Source organism: Giraffa tippelskirchi, chromosome 3, assembly GCF_054371585.1.
Source record: "Giraffa tippelskirchi isolate mGirTip1 chromosome 3, T2T-mGirTip1v1.2.pri, whole genome shotgun sequence".
Taxonomy (NCBI): domain Eukaryota; kingdom Metazoa; phylum Chordata; class Mammalia; order Artiodactyla; family Giraffidae; genus Giraffa; species Giraffa tippelskirchi.
The window spans coordinates 67518866-67535518 of record NC_137277.1 but is presented as its reverse complement, the minus strand read 5'-3'; the positions used below and the strand labels follow the sequence as shown (position 1 = coordinate 67535518).

Genomic DNA, 16653 nt, shown 5'->3' with positions numbered 1-16653 from the left:
AGCAATACAAACAGGTCTCCTGACCTTGCTCACCTCAAGCAGGCCAGTACTGCTGCTGGAAGATCCTCCTGCATCTGCCAAGTCCATTTGCCCTCCATTCTTCCTATACTACCCTTTCCTTCAGCTAATGACTATGCTTTCTATTTGACAGAAAAAGACAGAAATCACCAGAAGGAAACGTCCATAAACTCCCACCACATATCCCCACTCACTTGCATGGTGACCAGGCACTTCATTTCTCTCTGTGCTTTCAGCAAAGGCAGATTCCTTCACGCTCAAGGGAGGTCCCACCCACTCTCATCTCCTCAAGACATCGCTGCACGAGTTCATCTTTTTCCTGCATCATCAGTTCTTTCCTCTTTATTGGCTCATTCTCATGAACATACAAAGCTCATTTGTCCTGTCTTAAAAATAACTTTCGGGACTTCCCTGGTGGTCCAGTGGTTAAGAATCCACCTGCCGATGCCGGGGACATGAATTCAATGCCTGGTCTGGGAAAATCCCACAGGCCACAACTACTGAAGCATACATGCTTAGAGCCTGTGCTCCACAAGAGAACCCACCACAATGAGAAGTCTGTGCACCATAATGAAGAAAAGCAACTGGAGAAAGCCCGTGTGCAGCAACGAAGACCCAGTGTGGCCAAAAAGAAAACTCTCTTGGCATCATTTCCCTTCAGATATTGTCCTTCCTTTTTCTAGTGCTTTATAACAAGTCCCTCAAGTGCTGTTCATACTCCGTGTCCCTCACGGTTATCTCCCACACCCAACCATGCTGGGGCCCAATATGATTACACGGCGACTGCTCTTCTCAAGATCTGCATGACCTTCATGTTGTTATACCCAATGGTCGCTGCCCAGTCCTTACCTTACTTGGTCTCTCAGCAGCTGTAACCCTTGTCTTGGCTTTCCAGGACATCACACACCCCATGTTTTATTCCTATCACTCCAGCCTGTCCATTTAGTCTCCTTTGCATGTTTTGGACTCCTCTCCCTTCTCAAAATGGTGCAGTGCCCCAGGGCTCAGTTTACAACTACTTCTGTTTCTTATCAGCACTCATTCCTCAGATGATCCTATCCATTATCCAGCCAGGCTCATGGCTTTAAACATAATTCATACATAAAATGGCAACTCTCCAATTTACATCGGCAACTTAATCTTCTTCCAAAAGCTATGCTTACAGATCGGACTACTTGATGTCCACTTGAAAGTCTAACTCAAACTCACCAGAGCAAAAACTAACAAGTACTCTCTCCCTACACAATGGAGTCCCCCTGGTGTACTGAAAGTGAGGGTTTCCAGTTTTGTGTTTGTACTCGGTCACTCAGTCATGTCTGACTGTTGTGAGACTCCATGCACTGTAGCCTGCCAGGCTCCTTTGACCATGGGATTTTCCACGCAAGAATACTAGAGTGGGGTGCCATTTCCTCCTCCAGGGGATCTTCCTGACCCAGGGATCGAACCTGTGTCTCTCGCGCCTCCTGCAGTGGCAGGTGGATTCTTTACCACTGTGCCACCTGGGAAGTCCTATCCTTCCAGTTACTAAGATCAAAACCTTTAGTTTCCTCTGATGCTGTTCCTCACGCACAATATCCCACTTTAAAGAAATCCTCTCAGTTCTTCAGTAATATATCTATACTCTCACCACTTCACACCACTGGAATTGCTACTACCTTGGCTGAAACCTTCACTGGTCCCTGCTGTTAAACCAGTAGCCTCTAAACACATCTCCCTAATTCTAATCTTGTCCCCAGTCTTTTTTCTACAGAGTAACCAGAGTGGTCTACTACAAACAGAAGTGAGCTCAAGTCGCTCCTCTACTCAGAACCCTCTCCTAGCTCCCAGCCCCCTCAGCAAAGTCAAAGTCCTTACAGAGGCTCATAGGCTCTCAGTCTTGGCCCTGTATCTGACCTCCCCTCTCCCCTCTCCCACTCTCCCACTCCCCACACTCACTGACCTCCCTCTGTCAGCACCTCTGTGCTATTTGGTGAGCACAAGAGGCCTGTTCCTATCTGAGGCTTTTACATTTACTGCTCTCTTAGTCCGGAGAAGGCAATGGCACCCCACTCCAGTGTTCTTGCCTGGAGAATCCCAGGGACGGCAGAGCCTGGTGGGCTGCCGTCTATGGGGTCGCACAGAGTCGGACACGACTGAAGCGACTTAGCAGCAGCAGCAGCAGCTCTCTTAGTCTGAAATGCTTTTCTTCCAGATACTCTCATGGCCAGCATTTCATCTCTTTAATGTCTCTACTCAAAGATCATTTCTTCGGTAAAGCTTTCCCTTTAAAACTCTTAAAAAAAAAAAAAAATCACACCTCCAGCCTTAACTTTCCTTTACATTTTGTCCTTTATTTTACTGCTTACCACTCTTGCTAGAATGTAATCTCCAAGAAGATGGGAGATGTGCATGATGTGTACAAAATGCTTGGTGAAGAGCCTGACAGAACCAAGGCTGGTGCTGAGCCCTACAATTTGAGGAAGAACTAGGGTCAGATTCCTAGTATGGAAAGGTAAGAGGAACTATCTAGAAGGAAGACAGAGAAGATGAACAGTATTTCATTGCCCCTCTAGGGTGACCCACAGCATCTTTCAACAGAAGTGCTGAGGTATCACAGGGTGTTATCATAGGATGTTTCATGGCAGTATAAATGAAAATAAATAAGCAAATAAATACACAGCAGATTTACAAACTGTAGGCACAGCATGACCACACCTATTAACTGAACGAATGTTATGGGAGGTGGGGGCCTTCATGACGAAATGGTAGAGGGTAATACTAGGTAACTACAGCACAAAGTGACTTGCTTTTCACTTTGGCTTTGTCTGTATTATATAAATTTCATACACTGAATGTTACTCCACAATAAATTATAAAAAAAACCCAGAAAACAGGGACTTCCCTGGTGGTCTAGTGGTTAAGAACCTGCCTTCCAATGCAGGGGACATGGGTTTGATTCCCTTGGCAGGGAACTAAGACCTCACATATCATGGGGCAACTAGGCCATGTGTTGCAATGAAAGATCTGGCACGCAACAATGAAGATCCTGAGTGTCACAACAAAGATCTCGTGTGCCTAAAAAGGACCACAGCCAAAAAAAATGCCGCAAAACAACAAAAAACCCAACAAACAAACAAATGTCCAGAAAACCAAGCAAACAGAAAGAAAACCTCTAAAGTGACCTGCCTTTTTACAAACTGGAAGTTAAGAGTTGAGAAGAAAAGAAAAAGGGATAGGAAAATCCCATGGACAGAGGAGCCTGGTAGGCTGCAGCCCATGGGGTCGCTAAGAGCTGGACATGACTCAGTGACTTCACTTTCACTTTTATGCACTGGAGAAGGAAATGGCAATCCACTCCAGTGTTCTTGCCTGGAGAATCCCAGGGACGGGGGAGCCTGGTGGGCTGCCGTCTATGGGGTCGCACAGAGTCGGACACGACTGAAGTGACAGCAGCAGCAGCAGCGGTACTTTTTAGATTTTACTAATCATAAATATGTTTATCAAGAGACTATTTTTAAAAATGCAAATCTTACTATATTGCATACACAAGGCAAAAAGCCTGGCAGGAAATAAATCGTAAATCAATCAGCACTTTGCCATAATCACATTGAGAAATAGAGTATTACCTGCCATACCAATCAACAAGGATGTCACACTCATCTAGCTCTCCAAGATAACCAGGAAGGAGAACTATACCTGCAATTTGGCAGCCATCAGGCTGCAGCCACTACCTGTGGGGAGCACTGAGGAAAAATGAAGGATCTTGGCCACAGACAGCTGAGATACATATGAAAGGAATGATTTCAGTGAGCCCAGACTCTTTCATCTTCCTACACATAGAAAAAGCGCTAAATTTCTTAACTTGAGATATGTGGTTTTCTTCAATTCACAAAAATATCTTCAAAGTTCAGACTACCTGCCCCATGTTGCAAACTTCTCTATAACCTGACTCCTTCCCCTGCCTCCTCAGAGCAGTTCTTTAAGGGTCACTTGAGATGCTGTCTCCCATGCTAAAAATCCTAAAAATTTCCACTGAATAAAACATAACTCTCAATTTTTAGATTATGACTATTTTTTAAGTCGACAGTATTGTGATCCTCTTTATATGGTAATACTTCCTTAATGAATATAAGAAGCTATGTTTAAAGATACTCTTGGGGAAACAATCTTTTCATTGATTTGGGTGAGAAATAAAATTAGTTACAAAAATGGCAGCAATATGGTTTTAGTTTTGAAAAGGATGCTTTTTTCTATTTATTAAAAACTAATGAAATGGAAATTTCAAATGGGCATCTAGGAGTCAGGCTTCCAGACGGAGGGTCATACAAGAGTTTGGACTCTTGAGGAGAGTAAGAAAAGGGGAAGAAGCAATTGCCAGCAAAGAGTATCCTACAAATGAACTTACCAGAAACTGGCCTCATGATGTCCATTGGTTCCACTTCTTCTTTAACTTTTATCTCAGGTACAGGGGGGCCCAAGACAGAAGAGAGACTACCACCCACAGCTGCTGATGGTGGAGGGGCAGCAGCAATGGTGGTGATGGGTGGAGTGATGGGAACTGCTCCAGGAATGGTTGGAAGGGCGACTGCTGGTTGTGATGGGGGACTAGCTGCTGCAATCATAGTGGGAATGGCTGGTGGAGGCTGCTGAGTGGTGGGTGGGACTGCAATGGTGGGCTGATCACTATTTTGACTGGATATGGTCTCCATAGACACAGTGACTGGAGTGGCCATTGATACGTGGATTTCTGACTTGGGTTTGGCACTGAAAAACAAAAGCAAAGATGATGCAGCAGACAACAGAAAATTTACTTAACTTGGATCATCTCAGAACATGAATATTTGTCTAACACACAGCACAACTAAAACTATTTTTTGGTTTTAGAAGTTGAACTTTAAGGTAATTTTTACAGGGAATTCAAGTTTTAGAACCATTGCCATCAAGTTTTTATTTTTTTAATTTATTTATTTTTTTAAGCCATCAAGTTTTTATAGGCAGTAATAAAATTAACTTAGAAAACAAAGAACAGTTTGAAGAAATTACTGAAAGTCACTACATTGAAAGGCAATCAGTTTTCATCAAACTAGTGTATTTTTCCCTCCAAGAATTTGTTACTGTGTATGTTGCCTTGGGAGCTTTAAAAATTGAGTAGATACAAAACAATACAAATTGAGAATAACTTCCCACTACTTTGCATACCCAGCCCTCTACCTACAGGCACCACTCTTATAACTTTCCAGTATATGTTTCATCAGAGATACTTCAGACATCTACAAATATAGTGTTCAAAAATGTATTGATTTTTGTCAGCTTTATACGACAAAATTAATGTCCTTACAAATTCTTCTCAAACATTTTTTAAGTCAAATATTTCATTTAACAGCTGTAAAAGTTTGCCTATTTATATTACTACTAATGAAAATTCCAAAGTATCAAAAGCAACAGAAGATAATACCCCTCAAGCTCAAGGCCAAAAACAACTGGACTTGTATAAGGCAAAAAATTCAATATTGACTGAGACCTCAGAAAATGAACTAAACAGGGATCAGAAATCTGAATGCAAAAATGTAACACCATGAAACTTTTATGATCAGAGTTCCTAGACATGATAATAAAAGCATAATCCATAGAAGAAAAACAACCAGATAAATTGGGCATCATCAAAATTAAAAAATTCTGCTATGCTAAAGGCCATTAAGGTCAGTTTTCATTCCAATCCCAAAGAAAGGCAACGCCATAGAATGCTCAAACTACCGCACAATTGCACTCATCTCACACGCTAGTAAAGTAATGCTCAAAATTCTCCAAGCCAGGCTTCAGCAATACGTGAACCGTGAACTTCCAGATGTTCAAGATGGTTTTAGAAAAGGCAGAGGAACCAGAGATCAAATTGCCAACATTTGCTGGATCATAGGAAAAGCAAGAGAGTTCCAGAAAAACATCTATTTCTGCTTTATTGACTATGCCAAAGCCTTTGACTGTGTGGATCACAATAAACTGTGGAAAATTCTGAAAGAGATGGGAATACCAGATCATGTGACCTGTCTCTTGAGAAACCTGTCTGCAGGTTAGGAAGCAACAGTTAGAACTGGACATGGAACAACAGACTGGTTCCAAACAGGAAAAGGAGTACGTCAAGGCTGTATAGTGTCACCTTGCTTATTTTAACTTATATGCAGAGTACATCATGAGAAACGCTGGGCTGGAAGAAACACAAGCTGGAATCAAGATTGCCGGGAGAAATATCAATAACCTCAGATATGCAGATGACACCACCCTTATGGCAGAAAGCGAAGAAGAACTAAAGAGTCTCTTGATAAAAGTGAAAGAGAGTGAAAAAGTTGGCTTAAAGCTCAACATTCAGAAAACTAAGATCATGGCATTCGGTCCCATCACTTCATGGCAAACAGATGGGGAAACAGTGGAAACAGTGTCAGACTTTATTTTTTGGGCTCCAAAATCACTGCAGATGGTGACTGCAGCCATGAAATTAAAAGACGCTTACTCCTTGGAAGGAAAGTTATGACCAACTTAGATAGCATATTTAAAAGCAGACATTACTTTGCCCACAAAGGTCCGTTTAGTCAAGGCTATGGTTTTTCCAGTAGTCATGTAAGGATGTGAGAGTTGGACCGTGAAGAAAGCTGAGTGCCAAAGAATTGACGCTTTTGAACTGTGGTGTTGGAGAAGACTCTTGAGAGTCCCTTGGACTGAAAGGAGATCCAACCAGTTCATCCTAAAGGAGATCAGTCCTGGGTGTTCATTGGAAGGACTGATGTTGAAGCTGAAACTCCAATACTTTGGCTACCTCACGCGAAAAGCTGACTCACTGGAAAAGACCCTAATGCTGGGAAGGATTGGGGGTAGGAGGAGAAGGGGACGACAGAGGATGAGATGGCTGGATAGCATCATCGACTTGATGGACATGGGTTTGGGTAGACTCCGGGAGTTGATGATGGACAGGGAGGCCTGGCGTGCTGTGATTCATGGGGTCACAAAGAGTTGGACACAACTGAGCGACTGAACTGAACTGAAAGACCATTACAAGAGGTTGAAAAGACAAAGCACAGATTGAAAAAAAATAACAAAAAACCATGTGAGGGGTGCATCTCAGGACATTGTACTAAGTAAAATAAGCCAATCACAAAGACAAATACAGTTGGCACTCTGTATAACTGGTAGGCTCCACATCTGCAGATTCAACCAGCAGGGAATGGAAAATACTCAGGGAAAAAAAATTCCAGAAAGTTCCAAAAAGCAAAACTTGAACTTGCTGCATACTCACTATGACTTACACAGCAATGACACTGTACATATTTTAAGTAATCCAGAGATGCATAGGTTACATGCAAATACTGTGCCATTTTATATAAGAGGCTTGAGCTTCTTGGTATCTGCAGTGGTGTGGGTTATGGAAGCAATGCCCCTGGGATATCGAGGGGTGATTGTACTGCAGGACTCCATTTATAAGAGGTACCTAGAGTAGTCAAATTCATTGAAAAAGAAAGCAGAATGGTGATTTCCAAATGTGCACTCATCTCCTGCAGGAACACCAAAATCACAACTAGCTGCTGGACAACCACTGACAAGAGGATGTTTGAATCAAAAAAACAATACCGCATGTCCAAGGACAAAGGAGAAGCTGCAAGGAGATGGTAGGAGAGGCGCAATCATGTTAAAATCAAACCCCATACCTCCTGGGTCTGTGACCCACAGACTGGAGACCCACAACACCAAAGAAGTTCTCCCGCTGCAAAGGATCTAGGCCCCACATCAGACTTCCCAACCTGGGAATTCGGTAAAGGGACGGAATCCCCAGGGAATCCGACTTTGAAGGACAGTGGGATTTGATTACAGAACTTCCACAGGACTAGTGAAAACGGAGATGCTCGTAGGGCAGAACAATGTGCGCACCAGGACCCAGGGGAAAGGAAAAGTGACCCCATAGGAGACTTGAGTCAGACCTGCCTGTGAGTATCGATAGGTCTCCTGCAGAGGCATGCATTGGCAGTGGCCTGCCGCAGGGACAGGGGCACTGGCAGCAGCAGTTCTGGGAGGTGCATGTTGGTGCAAATCCTTTTGAAGGTAGCCTTTAGCCTTATCATAGAGCCTGTGTGACTCCAGGACGGGGCCCCTCAGGCCAAACAACTAATACGGAGAGAGCACAGCCCCACGCCCTTGCAGACATTGGATTAAAGATTTAATGAGCATTGTCTTGCCCATCAGAGTAAGACCTAGTTTTCCCCAGGGTCAGTCCCTCCCATCAGGAAGGTTGCACAAGCCTCTTATCCTTATCCATCAGAGGGCAGACAGAAGACTCAAGTGCTACAATAGCACACCCTCCAGAACAAAAACTACATCACAAAAAGCTAACAAAAATGATCACAAGGATCACAGCCTTGTCTAACTCAATGGAGCCATGAGCGACGACATCCATGCAGGGCCAACCAAGGTGGACAGGGCATGGTGGAGAGTTCTGACAAAACACAGTCCACTGGCGAAGGCAACAGCAAACTACTTCAGTATTCTTGCTTCGAGAACCCAATGAACAGTATGAAAAGGCAAAAAGATATGACACAGGAAGATGAGCCCCCCAGGTTGGTAGGTGTCCAATATGCTATTGGGGAAGAGAAGAGAAACAGCTCCAGAAAGAATGAAGAGGCTTGGCCAAAACAGAAATGGTACTCAGTTATGGATGTGTTTGGTGGTGAAAGTAAAGTAAAGTCTGATGCTGTAAAGAACAATATTGCATAGGAACCGGAAATGTCAGGGTCATAAATCAAGGTAAACTGGACATGTCAAGAAGGAAATGGACCAGAATGGGCAAATTTAATTCAGATGACCATGATATCTATTACTGTGGGCAAGAATCCTTTAGAAGAAATGGAGTAGCCATGACTCTCATAGTCAATAAAAGAGTCTGAAATGCAGTACTTGGGTGCAGTCTCAAAAATGACAGAATGATCTTTGTTCGTTACCAAGGCAAACCATTCAACATCACAGTAATCCAAGTCTATGCCCCAAATACTAATGCTGAAGAAGTGAAGCTGAAAAGTTCTACAAAGACCTACAAGACCTTTTAGAACTAACACCCCCAACAAATGTCCTTTTCATTGTAGGGGATTTGAATGCAAAAGGAGGAAGCCAAGATATACCTGGAATAACAGGCAAGTTTGGCCTTGGGGTATAAAATGAAGAAGGGCAAAGACTAACAGAGTTTTGGCAAGAAAAAACACTGGTCACAACAAACACCCTCTTCCATCAACACAAGAGATGACTCTACACATGGACGTCACCAGACGGTCAATATTGAAATTAGACTGATTATATTCTTTGCAACCAAAGATGGACAAACTCTACACACTCAGCAAAAACAAGACATGGAGCTGTCTGTGGTTCCAATCATGAGCTCCTTATTGCACAACTCAGGTTTAAATTGAAGAAAGTAGGGAAAAACCACTAAAAACCATTCAGGTACGACCTAAATCAAATCCCTTATGATTATACAATGGAGGTGACAAAGAGATTCAAGGGATTAGACCTGACAGACAGATTGCCTGAAGAACTATAGATGGAGGTTTGTAACAAGGTACAAGAGGTAGTGACCAAACCATCCCAAAGAAAAAGAAGTGCAAGAAGGCAAACTGGTTGAGGTCTTATAAATAGCTGAAAACAGAAGAGAAGTGTAAGGCAAAGGGGGAAGGGAAAGATACCCAACTGAATGCAGAGTTCCAGAGAATAGCAAGGAGAGGTAAGAAAGCCTTAAGTGAACAATGTAAAGAAATAGAGGAAAACAATAGAATGGGAAAGACTAGAGATCTCTTCAAGAAAATTAGAGATACCAAGGGAACATTTCATACAAAGATGGGCACAATAAAGGACAGAAAGGCAAGGACCTAACAGAAGCAGAAGAGATTAAGAAGAGGTGGCACAAATACACAGAAGAACTGTACAAAAAAGGTCTTTAATGACCTGGATAATCATGATGGTGTGATCACTCATCTAGATCTAGGGATCCTGGAGTGTGAAGTCAAGTGGGTCTTAGGAAGCATTACTATGAACAAAGCTAGTTCAGGTGATGAAATTTCAGCTGAGCTATTTCAAACCCAAAAATATGATGCTGTTAAAAAGTGTTGCACTGAATATACCAGCAGATTTGGAAAACTCAGCAGTGGCCACAGGACTGGAAAAGATCAGTTTTCATTCTAATCCCAAAGAAAGAAAATACGAAAAATGTTCAAACCACCGTACAATTGTATTCATTTCACATGCTAGCAAAGTAATGCTCAAAATCCTTCAAGCTAGGCTTCAACAGCACATAAATCAAGAATTTCCAGATGTACAAGCTAGATTTAGAAAAGATAGAGGAACCAGATATCAAATTGGCAACATATGCTGGATCACAGAAAACGCAAGGGAATTGCAAAAAAAATGTACTTCTGCTTCATTAACTATGCTAAAGACTTTGGCTGTGTGGATCACAACAAACTATGGAAAATTCTTAAAGAATACCAGACCACTGCACCTGTCTCCTGAGAAACCTGTTTGCAGGTCAAGAAGCAACACTGAGAAATGGACATGGAACAATGGACTGGTTCAAATTTGGGAAATGAGTACATAAAGGATGTATAATGTCACCCTGCTATTTAACTTATAGGGCAGAGTACATTGTGCAAAATGCTGGGCTGGATGAATACCAAGCTGGAATCAAGATCTCTGGGAAAAATACCCAGGACCTCAGATATGCAGATGATATCATTGAAAGAGCTGGCTTAAAACTCAACATTCAAAATGTTAAGATCATGGCATCAGGTCCCATCACTTCATGGCAAACAGATGGGGAGAAAGTGGAAATAGTGGCACAGTTTATTTTCTTGGGCTCTAAAATCACTGAGGACAGTGACTGTAGTCACGAAATTTAAAGACACTTGTTCCTTAGAAGGATAGCTATGACAAACCTAGACAGTGTATTAAAGAGCAAAGGCATCACTTTGCCGACAAAGGTCAGTATAGGCAAAGCTATGGTTTTTTCAGTAGTTATGTTATGGATGTAAGAGTTGGACCATACAGAAGGCTGACACCGAAGAACTGATGCCTTCAAACTGTGGCGCTGGAGAAGACTTCTGAGAGTTCCTTGGACTGCAAGGAGATCAAACCAGTGAATCCTAAAGGAAATCAACCCTGAATATCCACTGGAGGGACTGGTGCTGAAGCTGAAGCTCCAACGCCTTGGCCACCTGATGCAAAGAGCTGACTCACTGGAAAAGACCCTGATGCTGGGAAAGATTGAAAGCAAAAAAAGAGGCTAGCAGACAATGAAATGGTTAAATAGCATCATCGACTCAATGGACATGAATCTGAGCAAACTCTGTAAGACAGTGAAGGACAGGGAAGTCTGGAATGCTGCATTCCATGGTGTTTCAAGAAGTCAGACAAGACTTACCTACTGAACCAACAGTAGAATCATAAATATTGATAATTGCCTTAGAGTAAATGGATTAAATGCACCAACCAAAAGAAATAGACTAGCTGGATGAAAATAAAAACAAGACCCATGTGAGACCTAGGGACACTTAGAGACTGAAATTAAGGAGATGGCAGAAAGTATTCCATGCAAATGGAAATCGTAAGAAAGGTGGAGTAACAATATTTGTATCAGACAAACTTTAAAACAAATATTGTTATAAGAGAAAAAGAAGGACACTGCATAATGCTCAAGGGTTCAATCCAAGAAGCCAATATAACAACTATAAATATATATGCACTCAACATACGAACACCTCAGTATGTAAGGAAAATACCAACAACCATAAAGGGATAAATTGACAGTAACACAACAATAGTGGGGTAGTTTAACGCCCCACTTTCAACAATGGGCAGATTATCTGGTAGAAAATTAATAAAGAAACTCAGGCTTTACATGACATGTTAGACCAGATGGACTTAATTAACATTCAAAGAGAATTCCAACCAAAAGCAGCAGACTACACATTCTTCTCAAGTGCACACAGAACATTCTCAAGTATTGACCACTTGTTGGATCATAAGGTGAGCCTTGGTAAATTTATGAAAACTGAAATCATATCAAACATCTTTTCTGATCACAACTGCTATGAAATCAGAAATAAAGTACAAGAAAAGAACTATAAAAAACACAAACACATGGCAGCTAAACAACATGCTACTAAACAACCAATGGGATCACTGAAGAAATTTAGAGAAAATAAAATAATACTTAGAGACAAATGAAAATTAAAGCACAATGGTGCAAAACTTATGGGATGCAGCAAAAGCAGTTCTAAGAGGGAAGTTTACCTCAAGAAACAAGAATATTCTCAAATAAACGACAGAACCTTACACCTAAAACCCCTAGAGAAAGAACAACAAACAAAATCTAAAGCTAGCAGAAGGAAAGAAATCATAAAGATCATAGCAGAAACAAATGAAATAGAGACAAAACAATCGCAAAGATCAATGAAATGAAAAGCTGGTTCTTTGAAAAGATAAAATAGATAAACTTTTAGTCAGATCCACGAAGAAAAAAAGGGAGAGGACTCACATCAATAAAATTAGAAATGAAAAAGGAGACATTACAACTGACTCCACAGAAATACCAAGAATCATGAGACTGCTATCAGTAACAGTATGCCAACAAAATGGACAACCTGGAAGAAAAGGACAAACCAATGAAAAGCAATGAAATTGAAACTGTGATTAAAAACCTCCCAAAGGCTAATAGAGTTCTCCCAAGAGAACACACTGGTCATAGCAAACACCCTCTTCCAACAACACAAGAGAAGACTCTACACATGGACATCACCAGATGGTCAAAACCGAAATCAGATTATATTCTTTGCAGCCAAAGATGCAGAAGCTCTATACAGTCAGCAAAAACAAGACCCGGAGCTGACTGTGCCTCGGATCATGATCTCCTTATTGCCAAATTCAGACTGAAATTGAAGAAAGTGGAGAAAACCACTAGACCATTCAGGTATGACCTAAATCAAATACCTTATGACTATACAGTGGAAGTGAGAAATATATTTAAGTGATTAGATATGACAGACAGAATGCCTGATGAACTATGGATGGACATTGTACAGGAGACAGTAATCAAGACCATCCCTAAGAAAAAGAAATGCAAAAAAGCAAAATGGCTGTCTGAGGAGGCCTTATAAATAGCTGTGAAAAGACGGGAAGCGAAAAGCAAAGGAGAAAAGGAAAGATATATCCATTTGAATGCAGTTTCAAAGAATAGCAAGGAGAGATAAGAAAGTCGTCCTCAGTGATCAATGCATAGAGGAAAACAATACAATGGGAAAGACTATAGAGATCTCTTCAAGAAAATTAGAGATACCAAGGGAACATTTCATGCAAAGATGGGCTCAATAAAGGACAGAAATGGTATGGACCTAACAGAAGCAGAAGATATTAAGAAGAGGTGGCAAGAATACACTGAAGAACTATACAAAAAAGATCTTTATGACCCAGATAATCACGATGGTGTGATCACTCACCTAGAGCCAGACATCCTGGAATGTGAAGTCAAGTGGGCCTTAGGAAGCATCACTACGAACAAAGCTAGTGGAGGTGATGGTATTCCAGTAGAGCTATCTCAAATCCTGAAAGATGATGCTGTGAAAGTGCTGCACTCAATATGCCAGTAAATCTGGAAAATTCAGCAGTGGCCACAGGACTGGAAAAGGTCAGTTTTCATTCCAATCCCAAAGAAAGGCAATGCCAAAGAATGCTCAAACTACCGCACAATTGCGCTCATCTCACACGCTAGTAAAGTAATGCTTAAAATTCTCCAAACCAGGCTTCAGCAATACATGAACCGTGAACTTCCAGATGTTCAAGCTGGTTTTAGAAAAGGCAGAGGAACCAGAGAGGAAACTGCCAACATCCACGGGATCATCGAAAAAGCAAGAGAGTTCCAGAAGTATAGTCGGCTTTACTGACTATGCCAAAGCCTTTGACTGTGTGGATCACAATAAACTGTGGAAAATTCTGAAAGAGATGGGAATACCAGACCACCTGATCCGCCTCTTGAGAAATCTATATGTAGGTCAGGAGGCAACAGTTGAAACTGGACATGGAACAACAGACTGGTTCCAAATAGGAAAAGGAGTACGTCAAGGCTGTATATTGTCACCCTGCTTATTTAACTTATATGCAGAGTATATCATGAGAAACGCTGGGCTGGAGGAAGCACAAGCTGAAATCAAGATTGCCGGGAGAAATATCAATAACCTCAGACAGGCAGATGACACCACCTTTATGGCACAAAGTGAAGAAGAACTAAAGAGCCTCTGGATGAAAGTGAAAGAGGAGAGTGAAAAAGTTGGCTTAAAGCTCAACATTCAGAAAACTAAGATCATGGCATCTGGTCCCATCACTTCATGGGAAATAGATGGGGAAACATTGGCAACAGTGTCAGACTTTATTTTTCTGGGCTCCAAAATCACTGCAGTTGGTGATTACAGCAATGAAATTAAAAGACACTTATTCCTTCAAAGGAAAGTTATGACCAACCTAGACAGCATATTAAAAAGCAGAGACATTACTTTGCCGAGAAAAGTCCATATAGTCAAGGCTATGGTTTTTCCAGTGGTCATGTATGGATGTGAGAGTTGGACTATAAAGAAAGCTGAGCGCCGAAGAATTGATGCTTTTGGACTGTGGTGTTGGAAAAGACTCTTGAGAGACCCTTGGACTGCAAGGAGATCCAACCAGTCCATCCTAAAGGAGATCAGTCCTGGGTGTTCATTGGAAGAACTGATGGTGAAGCTGAAACTCCAATACTTTGGCCACCTCATGCGAAGAGCTGACTCATTGGAAAAGACCCTGATGCTGGGAAGGATTGAGGGCAGGAGGAGAAGGGACGACGGAGGATGAGATGGCTGGATGGCATCATCGACTCAATGGACATGGGTTTGGGTGGACTCCGGACTCCGGGAGTTGGTGATGGACAGAGAGGCCTGGCATGCTGTGGTTCATGGGGTCACAAAGAGTCGGGCATGACTAAGCAACTGAACTGAATAAATGAAAGTTCAGGACCTGACTGCTTTACAGGCAAATTTAATCAAACATTTAGAGAAAAGTTAACATCCATCCTTCTGAAACTGTTTCAAAAAACTGTAGAGGAAGGAACACTTCCAAACTCATTTTGAGGTCACCATCACCCTAATACCAAAACCAGAAAGTGGGCAAACAGGGTACATATCTTAACATAATAAAGGCTGCATAATGCAAACCTACAGCTAGCATCATATTCAGTGGTGAAAAGCTGAAAGTGTTCCCTCTAAAGCCATGAATAAGACAAGGATTCTACTCTCACCTCTTTTATTCAACATAATTTTGGGAGTCTTAGCTACAGCAATCAGTAAAGAAAAAGAAGTAAAGGGAATCCAAATTGGAAAAGAAGTTGTTAAACTGTCACTGTTGACAAAATGACATGCTACTATACACAGGAGATCCTAAAGATGCTACCAGAAAACTGCTAGAACTCATCAATCAATCTGGTAAAGTTGCAGGTTACAAAATTAACACGCAGCAATCTGCTGCATTTCTATACACTAACAACAAAAGATTAGAAAGAGAAAATTCAGGAAACAATTCCATTTACTACCACCTCAAAAAGAATGAAATACCTATCAATAAACCTACCTACGGGAACAATAGATCTGTACTCGGAAAAGGGTAAGATGTTGATGAAAGAAACTGAAGAAGACATAAACAGATGCAAAGATATACCATGATCGTGGATCGGAAGAATCAATATTGTCAAAATGACTGAACTACTCTAGGCAATTTACAGATTCAATGCAATCCCTATCAAATTACCAATGGCATTTTTCACAGAACTAGAACAAAAATCTCGAAGTCTGTTTGGAGACACAAAAGACCCCGAATAGCCAGAGCAATCTTGAGAAAGATAATAGAGCCGGAGGAATCGGACTCCCTGACTTCAGATTATACTACAAAACTACAGTCATCCAAACAGTATGGTCCTGGCACAAAAACCGAATTACAGATCAATGGAACAGGACAGAAAACTCAAAAATAAGATCACGCACCTATGGTCAATTAATCTACCACAAAGGAGGTAAGACTGCACAATGTTGGAAAGACAGTCTCTTCAACAAATGGTGCTGGGAAAACTCCACAGCTACATACATGTTAAAAAAAAAATGAAATTAGATCATTCCTTAACTTCATACACAAAAATAAGCTCAAAATGGATTAAAGACCTAAATGTGAAACTGGACGCTGTATAACTCCTAGAGGAAAACATAGGCAGAACACACTCTGACATAAATCACAGCATTATCTTATTTGATCTGTCTCCCACAGTAATGGAAATAAAAACAAAAATAAACAAATGGGACCTATTTAAACCCAAAAGTTTTTGCACAGCAAAGGAAACAACAAACAAAATGAAAAGACAACCCTCAGACTGGGAGAAAATATTTGCAAATGAGGTGACTGATAAATCGAAAAATTTACTAACAGCTCAAAACACCTAACAGCCTAAATACACATTTCTCCAAAGAGAAATCTTTATCTGCACTAGCACAGTTAAAGATGCTACTATGAAATGTGCACACAGATTCCAAGGATTAGTTAAGGTAGATAAGCTGTCCCTGTAAGTGA

General features: G+C 41.3%; 1 protein-coding gene across 28 annotated transcripts in view; it reads right to left on the bottom strand.

The window, feature by feature from the left end:
- Positions 1-16653, bottom strand: part of SAP130 (Sin3A associated protein 130) — a 72142-nt gene that overhangs the window by 13951 nt on the left and 41538 nt on the right. For all 28 annotated transcript variants that reach the window (XM_081581079.1, XM_081581091.1, XM_081581080.1 and 25 more), the window contains one exon: positions 4403-4761. In XM_081581079.1, the coding sequence (XP_081437205.1) occupies positions 4403-4761 (359 nt within the window). The remainder of the gene's footprint in view (positions 1-4402; positions 4762-16653) is intronic.